General features: G+C 39.6%; 1 protein-coding gene across 1 annotated transcript; it reads right to left on the reverse strand.

The window, feature by feature from the left end:
- Positions 1 to 553: 553 nt before the first annotated feature.
- LOC147882356 (hydroxyethylthiazole kinase family protein) lies at positions 554 to 4,292 on the reverse strand. Its single transcript, XM_087400662.1, has 2 exons — positions 3,698 to 4,292; positions 554 to 1,075 (listed from the first exon to the last, which is right to left on the reverse strand). Exons 1-2 carry the CDS (start codon positions 4,142 to 4,144, stop codon positions 686 to 688), a joined length of 837 nt encoding a protein of 278 aa, XP_087256788.1. The 5' UTR covers positions 4,145 to 4,292; the 3' UTR covers positions 554 to 685.
- Between the last annotated feature and the right edge of the window lie 15,258 nt (positions 4,293 to 19,550).

The raw sequence follows: 19,550 nt of genomic DNA on the forward strand, positions 1-19,550 counted from the left end.
CCAAATATATCTTAGTGTATAGTAGTAAAATCAAATGTTTCAAGCAAGATTGGAGTACACTTCTCTTCTACAGTCTGAGAGGAGTTTTAAAAAATTATGACTGGTATAACTCCCACCAAATTATGCAAAATCCATCTTAAATCAACTAGAACATCAGCCACTCTCAATAGGTTTTCTCCAGAGTTCATGGATAGTAGGTAATATGGCCTTGAAGCAATAACTCAAGCAATTTGAGACACCAGGTACAGAAGTCTTACAAGCCACTGCAATGCATCTAGGTTTCCTGGGATCTTTATGAAACTTTCCAAAGTTGCACAAAGATAAAGACTCAGGTTGCAAATTGACAGCCTATCCCACACCCTCCTCAACACTAACGCTATGTCTGTATCCGTTGAGCTTTAAGGTCCTTTTGTAAGAGGTAACGTCTGTGCTAAAGATTAAGCTCGTCTCCCAAACAGACGGACACTATTCGATGAAATGCAAAATAATATGCCACATCAAGCCATCAACATCCTATTCATGACTATTACAAAATAGCAGAGATACTTTCAGCTTGTCAAATAGTCATATGACCATATATTATCATCAATCCAAACCATAATTATCAAAAAAGTGTTTTCTTGTAGAAACGAGTGAAACTGCATATAACCTGTAAAACTTCTTATGAAGGAAAATTTCAACAAGTTCAAAGTTGAGCGATGCGAATTCGAGACAGAACAGCCCCTTCATCTAGACCATGGAGCGCGTCTAGCATATGCATACGGAGAGAAGCTGGCCCATTTGCTCTCTCAAGTCCTATTTCCCCTGATAATCCAAACAAAGCCAGAGCAAAAGCTGCAGATTCCAATGGCCGTGCCGGATTGACAGAAACAAAAGCAGCAATGAGTGCTGTTACAGCACACCCAGTTGCAGTTATGCGCTGCATCAAAGGCACTCCATTGCTCACCCCCAGTACACGTTTCCCATCAGTGACCAGATCAACAGCCCCTGATACAGCAACAATACATTGTGCCTTCCGTGCTAGCTCCTTTGCTGCCTCGAGGGCATCTGTTGAATTGTGCGAGCTATCTACACCCTGCCATATAAGTTCATTCTAAGCAATCTTCCCTCGAACCTTTAACAACTTGAACTACAGTTTACACGATATCATAAGACAGAAAAATGCTTAAAACCTGTAAGCAATAGTGAAGAGACAAAACTAGACTATAAGCCCAAAAGAGAGAATTCAACGTCTCACTACACTTGATTGGACTGAACAATCAAAGTTGGCAAAGTATGCAAGTTTCATGTCTAGATTCTGAAATTTGCCTCTACAGCGCACCACACCTGCCTCATATATCAATTATCTATAATATTTGTTATTCCCCTTTTGTCCAATGGTCACACATTAAACAAAATCCCTCCAACTAAGGAATGCTCCTCAGTCTCCACCTCCTATGTGTCATATAGTGTGCACTGTGCATATCCTCAGATCTCTATGATGTCATGTGGCTAAAATCCCACACCCTACCTCAATCTAGAGTTTGTGAGAGGATGTCCTACGTTGGCCCATGGTGGTCATGACTGCATGGCAGAAATGCTCTCTTCAGAAGGAATCATCAGATGAAGGAAATGCTCTCTTTAGAAGCAAATCCTGGGTGCTGGGGGGATGTCCATGTCCTATGGATTTAAACCTGCCATATGTCGTCGTGAACGATCTGATGGATCTCCTGCTCTATCAGACACAAGAAGGGGGGCCCCTAGTGAGTACTGGTATAGTGGTATGTGTTCAAGAGACATGCCTTGTAATCAGAACCACCTGAATATTTATGCATACCATCACCTCTCATCTCCCTTGGCTGCAAGCACAACAGGGCAGTTCCCATGGCAATCTCTGCTAACCTGCATCTATCTAACCCAACTGTCTGACTCTGTCTAATCTGGAATGATGTATCTGTGTGTAGGGGTCTAAGGTTTTGGCAGGGGGGATACAGTTCGGCAGCTCTTTGCGGCGATGGAGGGACAAAAACGTTTCATCACCTGCGACTTCGTCGATGCCGTTGTTGCAGACGGTATCTACAGAGAGCACGGCGGTCACTTGTATCATAGGAGAGGCTGCAGTTCTCTCTGGGGCCCCAGAGCCGGTGGATTCTCAGTCGCCCTAGATGTTTCTGACTTACGCCACTCAACCGTCTTAGAATAATATCATGTGGTGTGAACCTCTTCCCCCGGATCATGCGAGATAACATCATAACGTGTAGTCTCTCAAATCCCGTCCACTCATCCTTCCTAAGGTCTATGGCCCCAAAAGCCCCTGCATACAAGGCAGCTGGTCCAACTTGAGAGTCAAAGAAGGAGTTTTGTGTTCCCAGCTGAAATGTGCCTGGAGGCATTGTCTCTCTAGTCTTGACAAGGAAGTAAGCCCTCTGGTCAAGCGTGCCTATGCTGCTGTTTCCATGATAAACATAGGGTCTGTGAATGTGCACCCTAAGTATACATATGATCTAATCCTCTCAACAGTCTCCCACGGCCTCTCATTGAAGCTGAGCCTCATTAGTGTTGACCTTTGTTTTACCCAAATTGACCTTCGTATCTCAGCTCTCGCAAACAAGGTTGTCACGTCCATCTGCAGTCCCTCCCGCTGCGTCTGATATCAGCACTACACATCTGCATAAAGCAAGATGGGTATGATGCGATGTGCCAGACTCAACCCCCTAACCTCCCAATGTGTCTACAAAAGAGGCTAGGTCATCTTTGTATAGACTAAAGAGGGGGGGGGGGAGGTGGCATCCATGCTTCAGCCCGATTATGCAGATCACCTTCGTGGATACTCTCCCTGTGGTGCGCACACTACCAGTAACCCTCTCATATAAAGCAACCGAATCAAAAGCCTTCCGGAAATCCACAAAGCAACAATATACCCTCTGTTTTTGGAAGCACACCTCGGCTTGTAAGGTAAAGATGTGGTCTAGTGTGGAGTGATTCCGTCTGAACCCTACCTGCCTTGTCACTGCCTGCTCTCTTATCGTGCTGGCTGATATGTATCTCAAGGGCAGATCCATATACCTTGGTGATCAAACAGCCGACCATAATGGTTTTGTACTTCCCTGCACCATGAGATCCCCAACTTTGTGAATGAGTATGATGGTGTTTATTGTCCAAGAGAGACATATTGACTGAGAGTGTGAGAGACCACAAATAGGTAGAATGCGTATAGATTTCACACAATGGTTAGACGATAAAAGGATCAAGAGTCCAGCTTACATCCCAACCACATGGTGTCCCATAAATTCAAAGATCTCATAAAGTATTACAATATGGACTTCTTCAGGATTAAATAGGTAGAGGTTTCTACGTTCTTCAGAATACGCCTTCTCTTAAAGAGGGACGGGAGATTTGAGATCGTTCAAGGATCCAACCTCCACCCCCCACAGACACACATTGGGCCAACGCTGAGTGTCATTACCACTAAAATGGTGAGACTCGATCTTACTTATACTTCATTCTTAAAATTTCACATTATAATATGATTTTGTCAAATTTCTTCGAGTTCCTTTTCTTGAATTTGTTCTAAGCTCTCCCTTCGGGACTTTTCTCCCTTTAAGAGTCTCTCTCTCTCTCTCTCTCTCTCTCTCTCTCAGACATACACACACACACACACACACACCTTCTCTCTCCTCCTCTACATAGCAATGAAGAATTTTGATTAAACACTTACTTTCGTGGGTGCACCAGTGACGCCAACGACGGCCATGATTTCCGATGCATTACCACGAATAACAGCTGGCCTTAAATGAATAAGCTCAAGGCATCTTTCGGTCCTGAATCTTGATGCCCCGACGCCAACTGGATCTAAAACCCACGGTTTTCCCAGCTCTTTGGCCCTAACAGCGGCTGCTTTCATTGAAAAGATCCATTCAGGAGAGAGAGTTCCAATGTTGATGCACAGCGCATCGGCGTGTGCTGTAAACTCGGATATCTCCTCTACTGCGTGCACCATGGCAGGGGAAACTCCAGCTGCGAGAAGAGTGTTTGCCATGATATCCATGGAAACGAAATTGGTGATGCACTGAATGAGTGGAGCTCGTTCTCTTACTTTGCAAAGGCAATTCCAAGCGTCGGGTCCCAAAGTTTCGTTACCTCGAAACTCTCGGAAGCTAGCCATAATCTCTCCCACTTCCAATTTCTTCCGGTCTTTCGAATGAGCAGTGAGGAGGCTAAACTTGATGCGGCCGAAACTTTCTGTTTGATGCCGTATCACCCACAATGAGGGATTCCGAGACTGTGAGCAGTGCGACTGTGACGTGTAACACGATAACTCTTCGATTGGAATTTAATTCGCTTTTTCAACAAAGTAGCTTTATTAGTACTGCCTCCTTATTAGAGTTATTAGCATGCTACTCTCCCCTCATTAGTGTGTAAGTCTCATTAGGGTGTTTATACACTCTATGGACTGCACTAAATGCTTTCGACCCTGGGTGGCCTGTTGGCAACCTTGCACTCCCATGAGCCTCCGGCGTGCCCACTGGCATGCACGTGTTTAAACACCCTTATTGAAGTTTTGAAGATCACGGTTGGTTCAAATTTCAGTTGCCATTTTTCTTCCTCTCTCTCTCTCTCTCTCATGTACACACTTTTTTTTTTTGGCCTGACCTATGCGGGGCAGGCTATATAATAAAGGTTTCATCTCGAAATTTCAAAACCAAGAAATTCGGAGTATTCCTTTTTTGAGGCGCATGTTATGCGTTCATTTCTTTTGATATTGGTTTAGATGTGCGTGTTTTTCACATGCCAAAACATGAATTTTTGCCTCGCTACATCCTACCATGTCTTCTAAGACTTCTTCTTCCCAGGCAGGCCAAATTCAACTGGAACCACTTAATCAAATTAGTCAATGCAATTTACAGCCTCCTCCACCAAGTGTGGTGGATAAAAGCAGTGGGAAGACACTTTTAAAAGGTGTAAGGAAATGTCACCTATATGATAAGCATCATATAGGGACATATGCAACAAATGCCTAAAGAATGCGTAGGTATCAAAAGGAGCATGAGAGGACATGCGATGATATCAAAAGAACATCTCTCTCTCTCTCTCTCTCTCTCTCTCTCTCTCTCTCTCTCTCTCTCTCTCTCACGCACACAAAGCTTTCAATTCATCATCTCCCATGGTCTCCGTTCTCTTTTCCGCGTTGCACATCAAATTTGTCTTTTTTTTTGCTATTTTGAATCTCGAGCAAGCCTTATGAATGATTTATTATCATTTACCTTGTTTGTTTCACTCACCCACCTGTGGTCCTATCAAGGGGTATCTGCCCTAGACCGGTGGGCACAACATCCACAGTCGTGTCAACTCACACACACTACACACAAGCACCTGTCCACAAGCTAGGACACCAAGTCCGACCTCCAAGATATGAACTCGTGACTTGAGGATTGGCAACCCAATGCTCAAACCACTAAGCCTCCTTAGAGGTATTAACACTGCCTCCTTCAATAGTGGAGAATTTTCACACGGCTAAAATGCATGGGTGAGCATGTGCAATTCAAGTCCCATTTTTGAACGGCTAAAACATGTGGGTGTGTATGTGCAATTCAAGCCCCCGGTACAGCTCATGATTCTATCTTGATCACTCCACATGGGTCATCATTAGCACTTAATGTCAGTACAATGCCCAACAAAAAAAAGTTGCATGTTTCAAATTTTCAATCACCCTACAAGGTTTGCCTTTTAGTAGCCCAACCCCTTTTTAAAGATTATTTGCTCTCTCTTTTGCATCCAAAAGGGCTTGCATCACCACTATACTAGGAGGCAGTGTCCATGTATACTAGGAGGCAGTGTCCATGTGCACATGCACGTCGAAGAACAAGATGAATTTGAGTAAATGGGCTTGCCCATGGTTTTTGTTATATTGATTTGTGGAATTGTAGTGTCGATAAGGGAGTGGTCTAGCCAGTAAACCTAGTTTGTACCTTGAGTTTCACATATTTTGGTCCATCATAAATTGCTTGGGTTTTGATGTTGCAATACTTTCGTTGTTGCAGTCAATATTATAAGTTTTTGTGTGTTGTAGTGTTTGGCAGAGCTGTTGGTCAATTGAATGAAGAAAGGCATGTATACCTTTCTTTGGTGATTATATGTTAATAACAGCTCTGCTTCCTAGTGTTGCCTAGTAGAAAGTTGTGAGAGTGTCTCACACATCCTTCGTTATTATGTGTTGCTCCGAGTTCAATTTCCTAAGCAAGAAAAAGTATTTGTTGTTCGGTTGGAGAGTGTACATGAATTATTTATATGTTTTTCAGGTTTTCTTGCATTGACCTTGTTTGTAGATCAAATCTGTCATGTGAGTCATTAGACTTTGTGTTTGATGTTGAGGAGGATGTCTATGTACTAAGGGATGTACATTTTATTTGGTAATGACAATATTTTATTGAAAACTCGTGTATTTGTTTTAATTTTAGAGCAATTTTATATTTATTTTCATTGTACATGTCATGCCATGTGTGAAACTCATCACTCAATGTGTGCTCTTCTTGAATGAATGAAAAATATAGCAAGCATAACTCTATGTTCTTCTTGAATCAATGGTGGTAAATATAGCAAGCATAAGTCTCTATAATGGTTTTCAGGGTCTTTAGTGTTGTTGTAGTTATTAAATCTTATTATTCTTGGTTTTTTCTTTTGTGTAGTCATTGCAATATGTTGCTAGACATATGTCATAGAGGTCATTTCCTCGTAGCTTGTATTTTGTTATGATCATCACTTTGTGGGTCCAGCCTCTCTAATGGTGCTTGTCGCTTTGGGAGATATGGCCGTTGATCATGTGAGCTTGTGTTAATATAGCAAATGTTCCTAGAGCTACTTGTGAGAAACATAAGTACGTAGCTTGTTGTTGTGATCTTGTGCTATGTGTTTAAGATTTCATTTCCAATTTTGTGAGTGCACTCATTCGTAGGGGCATTTGTTTGCATGCATTGTGTGAATGTAGTTTTCACCAGCCTTAGTAGTTTTCTTATCCATATTTGTCATGTATGAAGTGTAATGTGATGTAGCACCATGCAATTCAAGATAAATTGGACGTCAGTATTTGCTTCCCATAGGGTAGACAAGGTTGGGTTGAAATTGTCTATATATATGTCGTTTGGTTGTCTATTAAGAAACAATGTTGGTAGCCAAAATTCTCTCTACAAAATATTTGATCATACTTGCAAAATCATTATATATATATAGATAGATAGATAGAAAGAGAGAGAGAAAGAGAGAGAAAGCCTTACAGTTTTGTGTAGGCTAGAGAAAGCTTTACAAAAATACTTAGCTGTCTTTAATACCTTCACTCAGAAGTACATTATTGGGATTGACCAGGGTTCCCAAAAAAAATACATTTATTTGTTTGTCACCTCGAACTAGTTACCAATATATCCCTACAAAAGTACATAAACTTCCAATATATCCCAGGTGCCTACAAGAGTCCACCACAATATTGCTATGACTACCCTAAACCATCGTATTCAAAGTCCACCTCCCAACTATGTTGGCCTATTGTCCATTAGGGCAAGTGGTAACCTAGTCTACGAGTGGATTCATGCTGGCATTGTCATTGGAGTAGTCAATCCTTGAAGTTATGAACCTAAAAGGTTTGTTGATTAGGAGTTGCAATATCATTGAGGTAGGATTTTCATGTTTAAGGCTAACAATAGAAATGGAGGAAGCTTACTTACTACTTCTATAAAAAATAAGAGTTGACAACCGTTAGAGTTCATCTAGGGTGGGATTGCGTTGTTTTGGGTTGAGTGGACACATTTGGCAATCTTATTATTGTCATTTTTCTTCATGATGAGATTAGTCACTAACATGAGGTATCAAATTGCATGTCAACTCATTCCAAGAGCCAAATCACCTCAATCCATGTTTTGGAAAGAGAAAAGTACTTGACAATTTTGACATCGACACAAGTTTGCATCGTTAAAGCCCAATTGTGACTTACTCTGTAGCTTCTTGGAGTTAGTCCATATCACTTTCTCATCTTTGTCTATGATATGTCAGTGTGGAGGATTGGGTTGCTGAGTCCCTTCCATCCTTGACGTAGAACTCCAACCCATAGTATTGATTCTACCCTCTAGGGTCCTCTAACTTATTAACCCTTATAATTTTGTAAGGGTGGCAATTCCATGATTATCTTGATTTTGTCCACTCATCACGTGCAATTTAATCCCTTGTGTTAGTGATTTTTTATCTCATCATGAGGCAAAAGGACAATAATAAGATTGTCAAATGTGTCCACCCAACACAAAACAACACAATCCCACCCAAGACAAACTCTAACAGTTGTCATCTCTTCTTTTTCATAGTAGTAGTAAGTAAGCACAAGATGTATTATGTGTCAGTCTGCATGTGACATAGTGGTGTAAATGTAACATTAGTAACTAACTTTTTTTTAAGGAAGCTGTGTGTGTGTGTGTGTGCGCGCGCGCGCGCGCATGTGTGTGTGTGTGTGTGTGTGTGTGTGTGTGTGTGTGAGAGAGAGAGAGAGAGAGAGAGAGAGAGAGGTTCCAATATTCACCCTCCTACCTTGGAAGAAGTAAGAGACATTATTCTAAGGGAGATTTAAAGGCCACTGATGTGGGGAAAACTAATGGTTAAGGGAGGAATGTAAGAACCGGTGTGGGAAAATTTGTGGCTAGGTTACACATCACAATATCAACAAAACAACAAGTTATAGAGTACACACATGAATAAACATCAGCATTTGGGCCTCAAACATTGCATGTAGTTTCACTGTCAATATATTGTGATTAGGTATGCTTTGGATAGAGACAATGGATTTTCTCTATGAAATCAAATAGGCCTTTCATCATCACAATTGTGGACATAAGAAAGGTCAAGGTTTTGCTGGCATGACTTGCTCCACTTTAGTCATGTCATGGAAAAAGCTTGCAAAATCAATCATAAGAGATGTATTGGTGAGCAATAATTATATGCACATTAAGGAAAAATCAAGCTTCTTAGTTGTGGTCTACATATGTGTTCTATGTTTCATTGAAAGAATCAATGGGACTTATATAAATCTTGACAAGGCAAACTCTCGAGGTTTGACCTAGAACTATTGTGAAGAAGTCATTGTTCTAGTGCCTATGAAATCAACAAACATGCTCATCATGGAGACAAAGTAGCATCTACTCAATAGAGAACTGGCAAAAGCAAAACCATTGTTTAGAGATAGCCATCACTTTTGTCCATTGCTCTTTACACACACTCATATGGCACACAACAAGGCATGCAAACAGTCAATGGATGATGTCCACAACATTGAAACATTTGTGGTTTTTTTAATTATTCAAACTTCAAGATACTCTCATCAGGATTTGGAGATTCATGGATTAATTGGATTTTTTGTCTTAATGTTTTTTAAATTTAATAACAGGAGGTGAGATATCACATTTATAAAATAATTGACTTATTAAAATAATATAAATATTACCTTCTTTGAGTATAACTAATTTTGCAGACGTCTTCATAGAAAGCTTATCACTTGTACCTTGCATGTAGGAATTATGGTGGAAAATCAAGAAATTATAATAAAATTAATCATGTGTGTGGATAAGGAATCTTACTCAAGATTTTACTTCTATATGTGAAAATGTGATGAGTTGGTGAATTCAATCAAGCATTGAATCCTACATATAAAATGGTTATGAGGAGTTTGTTATTGTCTTTATGATATTGGACCAATGGGTGAGTAATCTACATACATACAAAGCATTGGTTTATGGAGTCTACACGTTTAGATAATGTTCAACTTAGAAGGGAAACTTTTGGATACCACCACCTCAAGAGGGGAAAATTAAAAAAAGTGCCCATATTTGTGAAGGGCAACTTTCTAGGAGTGCAAAGAGAGAGAGAGAGAGAGAGAGAGAGAGAGAGAGAGAGAGCAACAAGCCAATATGACATGTTTATTTATTATTTATTTATTTTTTTCAAATGTGAGCTATCACTTAAGTATGTGGTGCATTGTGGGGGCTCTAAAAGATAGGCTCAAATGACTCCATATGTAGATCTAGCCTCTAAGAAAGCTTGCAGACATGATGTAACAGGCCTATATAGACATTGAATAGTGGTTCAAAGCGTACCACAACATTGGCAGGTGCAATTCAACCAGATTAAGCAGCTAGAAACCATGCATTCTCAAATGCTAGCCCAACACTAGCATGCCCTCTAACCAATTCCAAGATGCTCTGTACATGCCTCAAGAAGAGCTGAAAATGGTCAACCATCGGGAAGAAGAATACAAAAGGGTCTTGGAAGCATCATTAGGTTTAGCCACACATGCACTAGAACCACACACCATAGAAGACACACTACATTTCCATGCAAGCATTCTTAAAATATACTCTATACAATACCACGTTGATCTCACTCACACCCTTCTGCCTAGTTATATTCTCGAAATACTTCGTTGCCACTCGCAATACTCCCACCCCATTCTAGCCATGGTATTCTTCAACAAGGGCACCCTTTTTTAAAAAGACTCCAACATTCAATTGCTCCCACTCCACCCAATCCTCCTTAATTTTTTCCATGGTGCCAGTCTATCCAAAATTCTTTAGTCTTCCCTACTAGAAGAAGGTATCTTAGAGCTTTAAAAACCAACTAACTTGGTGTCGTGGGCTTGTAGTAGACATTCCTTGGCTAGAGGCCTTTGGAGTTTGCAAGAACATGGTCTCTTGTAGGAAACATTCCTTGGCTAAAGGCTTTGGGAGTTTGCAGGAACATGAGTAGAGAAGGAATTACCTCCTTCATAACAATGTGACTTAGTACCACCCCTCTAAAAAAGAGTTTTGGAGGCCATGTGCAACCTGCTCGAAAGTCTCAAGCCAATTCAAAACCAAGCAAGTGGCCTACCCCAGTAACTTAAGCATGGTGGGCTCAGACACATCACTAACTATTTTTCAATCAACCCAACATCCTCTCCCTACAATCCCCCTCCACCTCCTACCCTTCCTCCTCTTGCCCTACAACTTCTCCACTCAAAACCTATCTTGATCTTCTCCTCCAGTACATCCACCCTTAGCACACCACCTCAGACACTATATATTGTTAAGAACTAGGATTTTTCCTTGGATCTAGATAGGCCTAGGAAGATTTTAAACTTGAAGGAATATATTTGCAATGTCAAAAGAGAGTATAGGGTTGGCCCTCCCTTTGAAAGGTGGATTTTATAAAAGGCCAAAGGTTTGACTTTGGTTTTAAGTTGTTGTATGAAAGTCATGGAATACAAGCTCTCTCTACCTTCATGAGTTGTGTCTTGTTTCCTTCATGCTCTTGCCTCATGTGAATGCCACATAACCTCCTTCCCTTCATGTGCTTCCATCCCTTCCTGCTCTTCCCTTCTCACCTCCCTCACCCCCTCCCCCTTCTTCTCTCGTGGATGCATGAGTGTTACAATTCTAGGAGCCATTTTAGTGACATAAGTGGATGGCTTGTGCTTGCATTGATCTCACAAGGAGTAGCTTGGAGTAGAGGACTTCATCGGCATTCCCTTAAAATCCCCACAACACGTGATTCATCATCGGTGATTGCTTAGAAGGAGTCTAGTAGTATTAGAAGGAGGATCAACACTCTAAAATCCAAATTTTCAAGGAATGGTAGGTAGTATTAAACACACTATTCAAAAAATTTTAACTTGTGTAAAGTCCAATTTTAGAGCTAGACTAAAGACAAGTTGAAAAATGATGTAAAGTACAATTTTAAAATTGGACTAAAGACAAGTTGAAAATTGATGAATACCTGATAATATGTTTTGAAATCTAAATTTTAAACCAAAACTTAGTGAAAAAACGAAATTGAAAACAATGTACTTGGTCATACACATTAGTGAGATCCAAAGGTAGATTGACTTATTTCAATATTTATTTTACATTAAAGGTCAAAGCTCTTGACTATAGTAAGGTCTTTTCTAAACTCTCCAAAAGGTTAAATATGAAACTTTAAAAAAACATTTACTTTAAACACTCATTTTGGATGATTATAACTTTGAGTTATAGTACAAGATGGATATTTTCTAGATGGTGCATATATAAACCTTTTTGGTGTTGAAATACACCATTTAAGTAAAGCATATTCACATTCTCTAAAAAAGGTGGTGTATATATACACCATTTTGGGTTAAAATACACCATATAAGTAAACCATAACAAAGACAACACACACACACACACACACCATTTGGATGTGTTAAACAACACCATTTAAATCTATATAAACAAAATTAGTTATGTTAAATTTCTTTTTTTTTGAATCTATGATATTTATTATAAACAATACTTGTACATGAAATTTATTTCTGTATGACTTTCTCAAATTTTGAACATTTTAAATGGATTTATTGGGAAATCCCTGATCATTTTAACTCTAAACATGAATTTATTCTAGCTTTTCTAGAGAAAGTTGTTTTTGTTAAGATTTTTTATTTATAATATTTATAAATAATACTTGTACATGAAAAAAAATAGTATAGGTTTTTGTAATTTTAACATCTTAAATAGATTTGTTGAGCCTTTCCTAATCATTTTGGCTGTAGAAAAAAAATGTTCTGGCTTTTGTAGTTAAACTTATGAGAAGATGTTTCGAAGTGCCCTCCAACCTTGTGTAAACCCCCCCTCCTCCCTCCCCAACATGTTTCATGTGCAACATTTTTGGGGATGTAGTGGGCTTTATCCCCTACCTCTTATATATATCAATCCCCCTCTTCTTGCCACACCTCCTATATATATCCCCCCTTTCGTCCTCCTCCCTCCCCCATGTTACGTGCGGAACATGTTTGGGAGGGGGGAGTGTTATCCCCTCGCTTTTCCCTCCTCCCTCCCCAGCATGCTATGTGCACAACATGTTGGGGAGGGGGGATTATTAACCTTGGGGGCCCAACTCACTTTAGTAAGAATACCTATGAAAATTTTGGGTATGAGATGAATTTAACAATATGCCATGACTAAAAGCTAGTCAAATTAGCATGATTTTGTTCTACACCAGAAGAGCTTCAAATATGTTGTCCACTCTATGGCAACAAGGGCCAGAAGTTCAGTCTACAACAATAATGATGAGATCATTGTGTGGAGTAGCGATAAAGCTCCACTTGTAATATCTTGAGCCTAAAAGCTGGTATGATGAATCTTAAAGGATGATGATAGCCAAAATCCTCTCTGGGAAAGATCCAATCATACTTGCAAGAACGGGAACTAGAGAGAGAAATACTAAATATGGAGAGAAATACTAAAAGCCTACATTTTTTGAGGTCCCCCCACTTTGTGGAGGGACTCAAAAGGTCCCCCCACTTTGTGTATAGACTTATGATGTTCCTTTTTTCAGAGACTCAAATTGGGTGATATTTAATATCATGTTTCCCAGAAGAGCCAAACTAGTACAAATTTCACTATTGATGAATTCTCGTGAACAAATAGAAAAAGAAAGATTCAAATGCATTTAAGTAAAAATTTAACCTGCAAGGTACTAATAAGTAGTCGAATCACAAAGACAATCCATTGAAGAGACTTATTCAAAGCCTTTCCTCTCCACCCCCCATGCTCATCTCCCCCCTTCAAACTCCCCCTAGACACACCCACGAGTGTATTAGGATAGGAAACATAATACACTCTTTTTTAATTATGGTAGAGAGGGAGAGGATGAGGTCTATCTTAGAAGCTTTGTGAGCAAGTCACATGTTCGGCTGGCCAAAAGAGACATATTTCCAATAGGGAAATCTAATATCTTGAGGTCACAGATAGTTGGAGCTTTTGAAGCACATTCATGAATACATTGTTGTCACCTTTGATGATAGTGATTTTTTCTTTACACCAAATGGGAAGATAGTGAGAAGGCGACTCGAAGGAACATCAATGCTCAACAAATGGAGGCCTCCTTGTAACTTGGCCATCATACTGGTATTGAATAAATGTAATAGTTTTTGAACTTTGATGTCATTTGTACTAGCAATGAGCCTATACTTATTAAAATTAGTAGTTTTTTAAGTGTGTTGTAATAGTTTTGAAAATATGATATGGTTTTGGAAGTGTGTTGTAATATTTTTTGAATAATATAGTTCTCATTAAGTGTGATGTCATTTGTACTAACACAATAAAATTATTAGTTTTATAGTTCACAATTTATGGATTCTATGCAATGAGGCCACATTATCTATATGCATCTTTTAAAATGTTGATTGCTTTTGGCAATAGTGTTGTGCTAAATTATCCTCATGATGTATAGTATCTAATTGTGCTGATTAGATCTATTAAAAAATAGCCAATATATTACATTGTCTAATATTTTATTGCCTAAATTGTAGTAGACTTTTAAGGGTCTTTAAAGAGTTTGAAGTCAGCTATATAAAAGGCCATAGGTATGAACATAGCCTTTATTGTTCTCACTTCCTAGACACAACCTCTCCCTGCTCTTGTCATCTTCTACAAACCTCCAATGGCCACACCCTGCAAGGCATACCATGACTTCATCGCTTCTACTCATTATTTGAGTAGAGAGGAGATTTGTATGAGATTTTTGATTGTAAGAGAGATGTCATTGGCACAGTCCACAAGCACCTAGATCTTTTCAAAGATGTGGTAGATTACATCATAGAGAAAATTAAGCCTTACAGTTGATAGTGTTTTTAGGAATAGGTTGCAGAGAATTTGTAAATCCCTTAGTCCAAAAAATTTTAGAAGAATTTCAAAGGATGAAGAGTTAGATCCACAAATGAAACCTGTAGGAACCCGTTTTGTATCCTTGGAAATAGCCTATTGTGTAATTCTTCTAGAAATGGAGGATGCAGATACACCTCCATTCACGAAGGTACAACCACCTCTTCTTTTAGTAGTAGAGCAAGATGTTGAAGTTGAAGAGAATCTCAATGTTGTTGCAGAGGCCGCCCTTGCTCTAGAGTGGTCCAGTGCATCATTGGACAAGGGAAAGCACACAGCAGAAGTAGAGCACATGGCAGAGTTGGCTATGGTGCACTCGAAGAAGCAGGTAGAACATCATCCATGGGATAGCCAGAAGATGAAGAAGAGGAGAAAGGTATGGCAAATGAGGTTTTGATGCAAACCCTTCTTTATGTTTTGATTGAAAATAGAGAATATTTGTTTTTGATTGACATCCAATACATAAAAAAGTTGAGAGAAGATGAAGTACTAGGGGTACTCTCTGCTTGGGAGAGTAGTATTAACTTAGGCTACCTAGAAGATGGGTTGGATAGGTGCACAAATTTGGCACCTACAAACACTTCCTTTGAGCATGACTATGTGGGAGGAAATTCATGACTCCAGTAATGAACAGTTACAGAGATGGAGTTTCATGAGGTCCAAGAAATATTGGAGGCAAAGAGGGAGTAGAAATACCAGAGAGTTGAGACCCCTACAGTGGCCTCATCATCGGCACCACCTCCAATAATTGATGAGATAAAAAACTCCATCAATATTTCTCAACTAGGATATGATGAAAAAGATGTTGTCCACATTGTAAGTTCATGATGTTTTGTCAATATTGATGATTTTATGTTCTTACTTTGAGATTAAAAAAGATTTTTGATGTTATCACAACTTTTAGGATCTCATTGAAGTTGATACTTTTGTGACACGACGTGGGGGTCGTGGTGACATCATCGGTGTGCATTTAGCACTAGGACACTACATGGGAATGTTCCATCTCCATAGCCCAGTGTGCTTCCATCCTTCATTATCTCCTTATGGGAAGGATGAGATGATAAAGTGCAAGGCACTTTCAAAGCTAGTCTACGTTGTGCCTTTAACCCCATCTGCAAAAAAGTGTATTTTGGTGAAGCGAGATTTGGCACTTTCCACTTTTTGAGAGAGACTAGAAGGAAGACTTATTGTGGCCATTGCTTTGGGTGTTTTGACAAGTGTTTATGATGCCACGAAGCTTGTAGAAACATTCATAGAACTCATTGTCTTAGCATCTCAGAGAAGACTAGCAATATTAGCTCAAGCAAAGTAGGAAAATCTATTGTGAAAAGTGCATCAGTTGGAATATGCAAGAAATATTGTAATTTTATATATACTTTTCTTTTTTCCTAGATGTTGGGTATATTATTGCAATATCATTGAATGTGACTATGTCAAATTTGTGTCCCTCATTTTAATCAAATTTTGTGCTTCCCCTGTCTAGCCCAAAAATTCTACATATGCCCTCTTTTGGGGCCTTTTTTAAATTTTCTTTTTGGGGGAAGCATCCCCCATGGCATACTAGGTAGTAATACACCATATTAACTTTGGAAGTATTGGGAAAGTTGCTAACGGCAAAGGTACCCTTGGCAGTAATGAGAAAGTTAAGAAATGAAGCCCATGTGTTTAAAACTCCACTATAGTCATTCCAGGAAAAAGGCAGAATGGAGGACCCAAGTAAACATAAAATGACTTGCTACTGTAAAGCTATAAGGTGTCATACCTTACAGATTACAAAATAATGGAAAGGTGAAAGTGACAAAGATCGGCAAAGAAAATTATTGTTTTGAAACACCACCAATTTATTTGTTCACCAAGTTAGGCACAAAAATCATGAATCATCTCCACTAGGGATTATGGAGCATTCGGCAAATTGTTTCGGATTTTTTTTTTCAAAAAATGCCCCAGAAGTGGCCATGTGTGCGCAAGCATGAATTTGGGCCAGACAAGGGCCCTCGTCTGGCCCAATCTTGTGCCTGCGTGTACATGCCCACTTCTAGGGCATTTCTTTTAAATTTATTTTGGGGAAGCATCCCCCATGGTGTATTAGGTAGTAATACACCATGGGGGATGCTTCCCCCAAAAACAATTTTCAAAAAATTCCCCCGGAGGGGGTATGTGCACGCATGTGTGAATTTGGGCTAGACGGGGGCCCCCTATCTGGCTCAAATTCATGCCTGTGTGCACATGCCCCCTTTTGGGGCATTTTTTTAAATTTTTTTTGGAGGAAGAATTCCCCCATGGTGTATTACACCATGGGGGATTCTTTCCCCAATTTTGTTTTCCAAAAAATGCCCCAAGGTATGTGCATGTAGGCATGAAATTTGGCTGGATGAGGGTCCTCATCTGGCCAAAACTTTGTGCCTACACACACATATCCCCTTCGGGAGAATTTTTTGAAAATGTTTTGTGGGCAACATCCCTCATGGTTTATAAGCCCTAAATAATTGAAAGTATGGATATTTTGATGCAAATTTTCATGCCATTGATTGGGCCTTTTTTTAAAAACTTCTTTGATGTGCAAGTCTCAATTTCAGTAAGAGCATACTAATTTGCCCAAAAATATTATTAACATATTACAAAATTTCAGAGAGAAGATTATTTATATCATTACACGAACACTTTGCGTAGTTCCAATTTTTTAAAAAGAATTAAGATATTGTATTACTAGAAAATATTTACAACCATCTTCACACAAAATTGCTTTTGACAACAACCAAAATTGGTGTCCATGGTCAATACAATAACAAAAAATCACTAAATGATGCACCAAACCATCTATGGTCTAGGTAGTGGGTTGCCTCTGATCCGTCTTGCCAGCTGCATGTCTTTTGTTATGATTGTAACCCTCTTGGCATCTATTGCACACAAGTTCTATCCTCAAGAAGGGATACCAAAGCCATTTCTGCTACCGCATGTTAGGTGGCCAATCTGATTGATTGAATACGATAATCGCCCCTACAGGATTGCAAAATCTCTTTGACCAATTGAGTGACAGAGCTCTCTTGATTAGAGGCTCGATCTCCAAAAGCACCTTCATTCTAGGATTTCTGTGGCGCTTTGTCTAGGGACTCCACCTCCACCTCCACTGCCACCACCACCTCGTCGACTTCCACGTGAGGATGTGGATCGAGGACATCCACAAGGAGAGATGTGGATCAGAGGATCCCACAAGTGTTGACTATTCTAAAGGCTCTCTCTATATAAGAAGCTTATCTTGTATTTTTGGATAGAGAAAAACACATACACTCAAGATTCTATTTATGAGTCCAAGCTAATCTATCTTGGAACCTAATTGACTTGAGGTACATGTCATGAGCACTCTCTTCATCATGTTTACACATAGGTTCCATCCACCTTAGAGTGCTCCATCAATCCTAAGGCACACATATTTTATCATGGTATCAGAGCTTTGATCTAGTCTCCTAGATCAGCTATAGGCCATTGATGGGTCCATGTTGACATTTTCTTGTTTTGCAATTTGATTGTGTAATTTATCTGGAATCGTCTTTCATCTTTATTGTGGAGCATATCTTGATGTGAGATTCTTCTGGTTGTCTTGATATTATTGACCCCCTCCTTTTGAAATTTGACAATTAGTGTAGATATTGAAGAGGGGCCAATGTCAATTGCCAAAACTTTAATAAACTCTCTCTCTCTCTCTCTCTCTCTCTCTCTCTCTCTCTCTCTCTCTCACTCTATCCCTATCCCTATCCCTATCCCTGTCCTATCCCTATCCCTATCCCTATCCCTATCCCTATCCCTATCCCTATCCCTATCCCTATCCCTATCGCTATCCCTATCCCTATCCCTATCTCTCTCTCTCTCTCTCTCTCTCTCTCTCTCTCTCTCTCTCTCTCTCTCTCTCTCCACACAAATCGCATTTACTCTCTGTCTTCCTATCTTGCAATATGGCATCTCACACTAATAGTCTGGTGTGCAATTGTGTCCCGATGACACATGGCCAGACCATGCAAAATGACCACCTGTGGAGCTACATGGCACTGTGGAGAAGGCAACATGTGTCGAGCAGCTATGTTAGAATCCCCCCTCGCATTTACTACTCAACTGCTCGCACCATGTTAGCATGCATGTACACCAGCTCTGTTTGTTCTAGACTATATTTTTGCTTGCCATGTGTCGTGCCCCATGTGGCTAAATCTCTATCTTTGTGCAGCTCCACTCGTGCAAGTTTGCTATCTCAAAATTTTACGAGCTACACATGGCACGATGGCACGAAGCCCCCTTCTATGCAATGCGTGGCTCTCCTCTGAACCTCGACCAAAGCACAAGCCTCCATTGGAGCCCGAACCTCCCAGTGGCATCGTCTTGCTCCTTCTGAACCTCTAAAATTGCTCCACGTTGAAACTTCTCCTTAAAGAATAGAGTAGATATATCCCAACAAAAACAACAATATATTCACTGCATTTCTTCAAAATAACCAAAATAACAAACTATATTAATGTGTGACTCTAGCATTAACATATTAAAAAAAACACCACACTTATCAACCCCACAAGTAATGGAATTGTTCAACTGTGAATTGCAATTCAAAGAAATAATGAAAATTTACAAGACACAATTGGACCACATTTGGACTAACTTACTTATAGAAGAAACAACATCAATAAACTCATAGGCTTATTGAATATTCAATAACATACATATATGGGCTTTTTTGTAGAGTTTTAGCAAACGGAGAGTGCAATGCAACTAGTTATAAAGAGCATAAAACTAGAGAAGAGCATGGAGACTAGGAGCTACTATAAGAAAAAGGCTTCACATGGCAAACTATGGAGAAGAATAAGAGACTTATACAAAGATCCAAGAACTTTACTCATCCTA

Source organism: Dipteris shenzhenensis, chromosome 29 (assembly GCF_047967505.1).
Source record: "Dipteris shenzhenensis isolate YYH24624 ecotype China chromosome 29, Dip_SZ_1.0, whole genome shotgun sequence".
Lineage (NCBI taxonomy): Eukaryota > Viridiplantae > Streptophyta > Polypodiopsida > Gleicheniales > Dipteridaceae > Dipteris > Dipteris shenzhenensis.

Excerpts from the sequence above, each read along its gene's own strand:
- LOC147882356 (XM_087400662.1), bottom strand. The coding sequence starts at position 4,144 with ATGGCTAGCTTCCGAGAGTTTCGAGGTAACGAAACTTTGGGACCCGAC. Across the intron at positions 1,076-3,697 it reads TCACTGGTGCACCCACGAAA|GGTGTAGATAGCTCGCACAA; the intron begins GTAAGTGTTTAA and ends CTTATATGGCAG.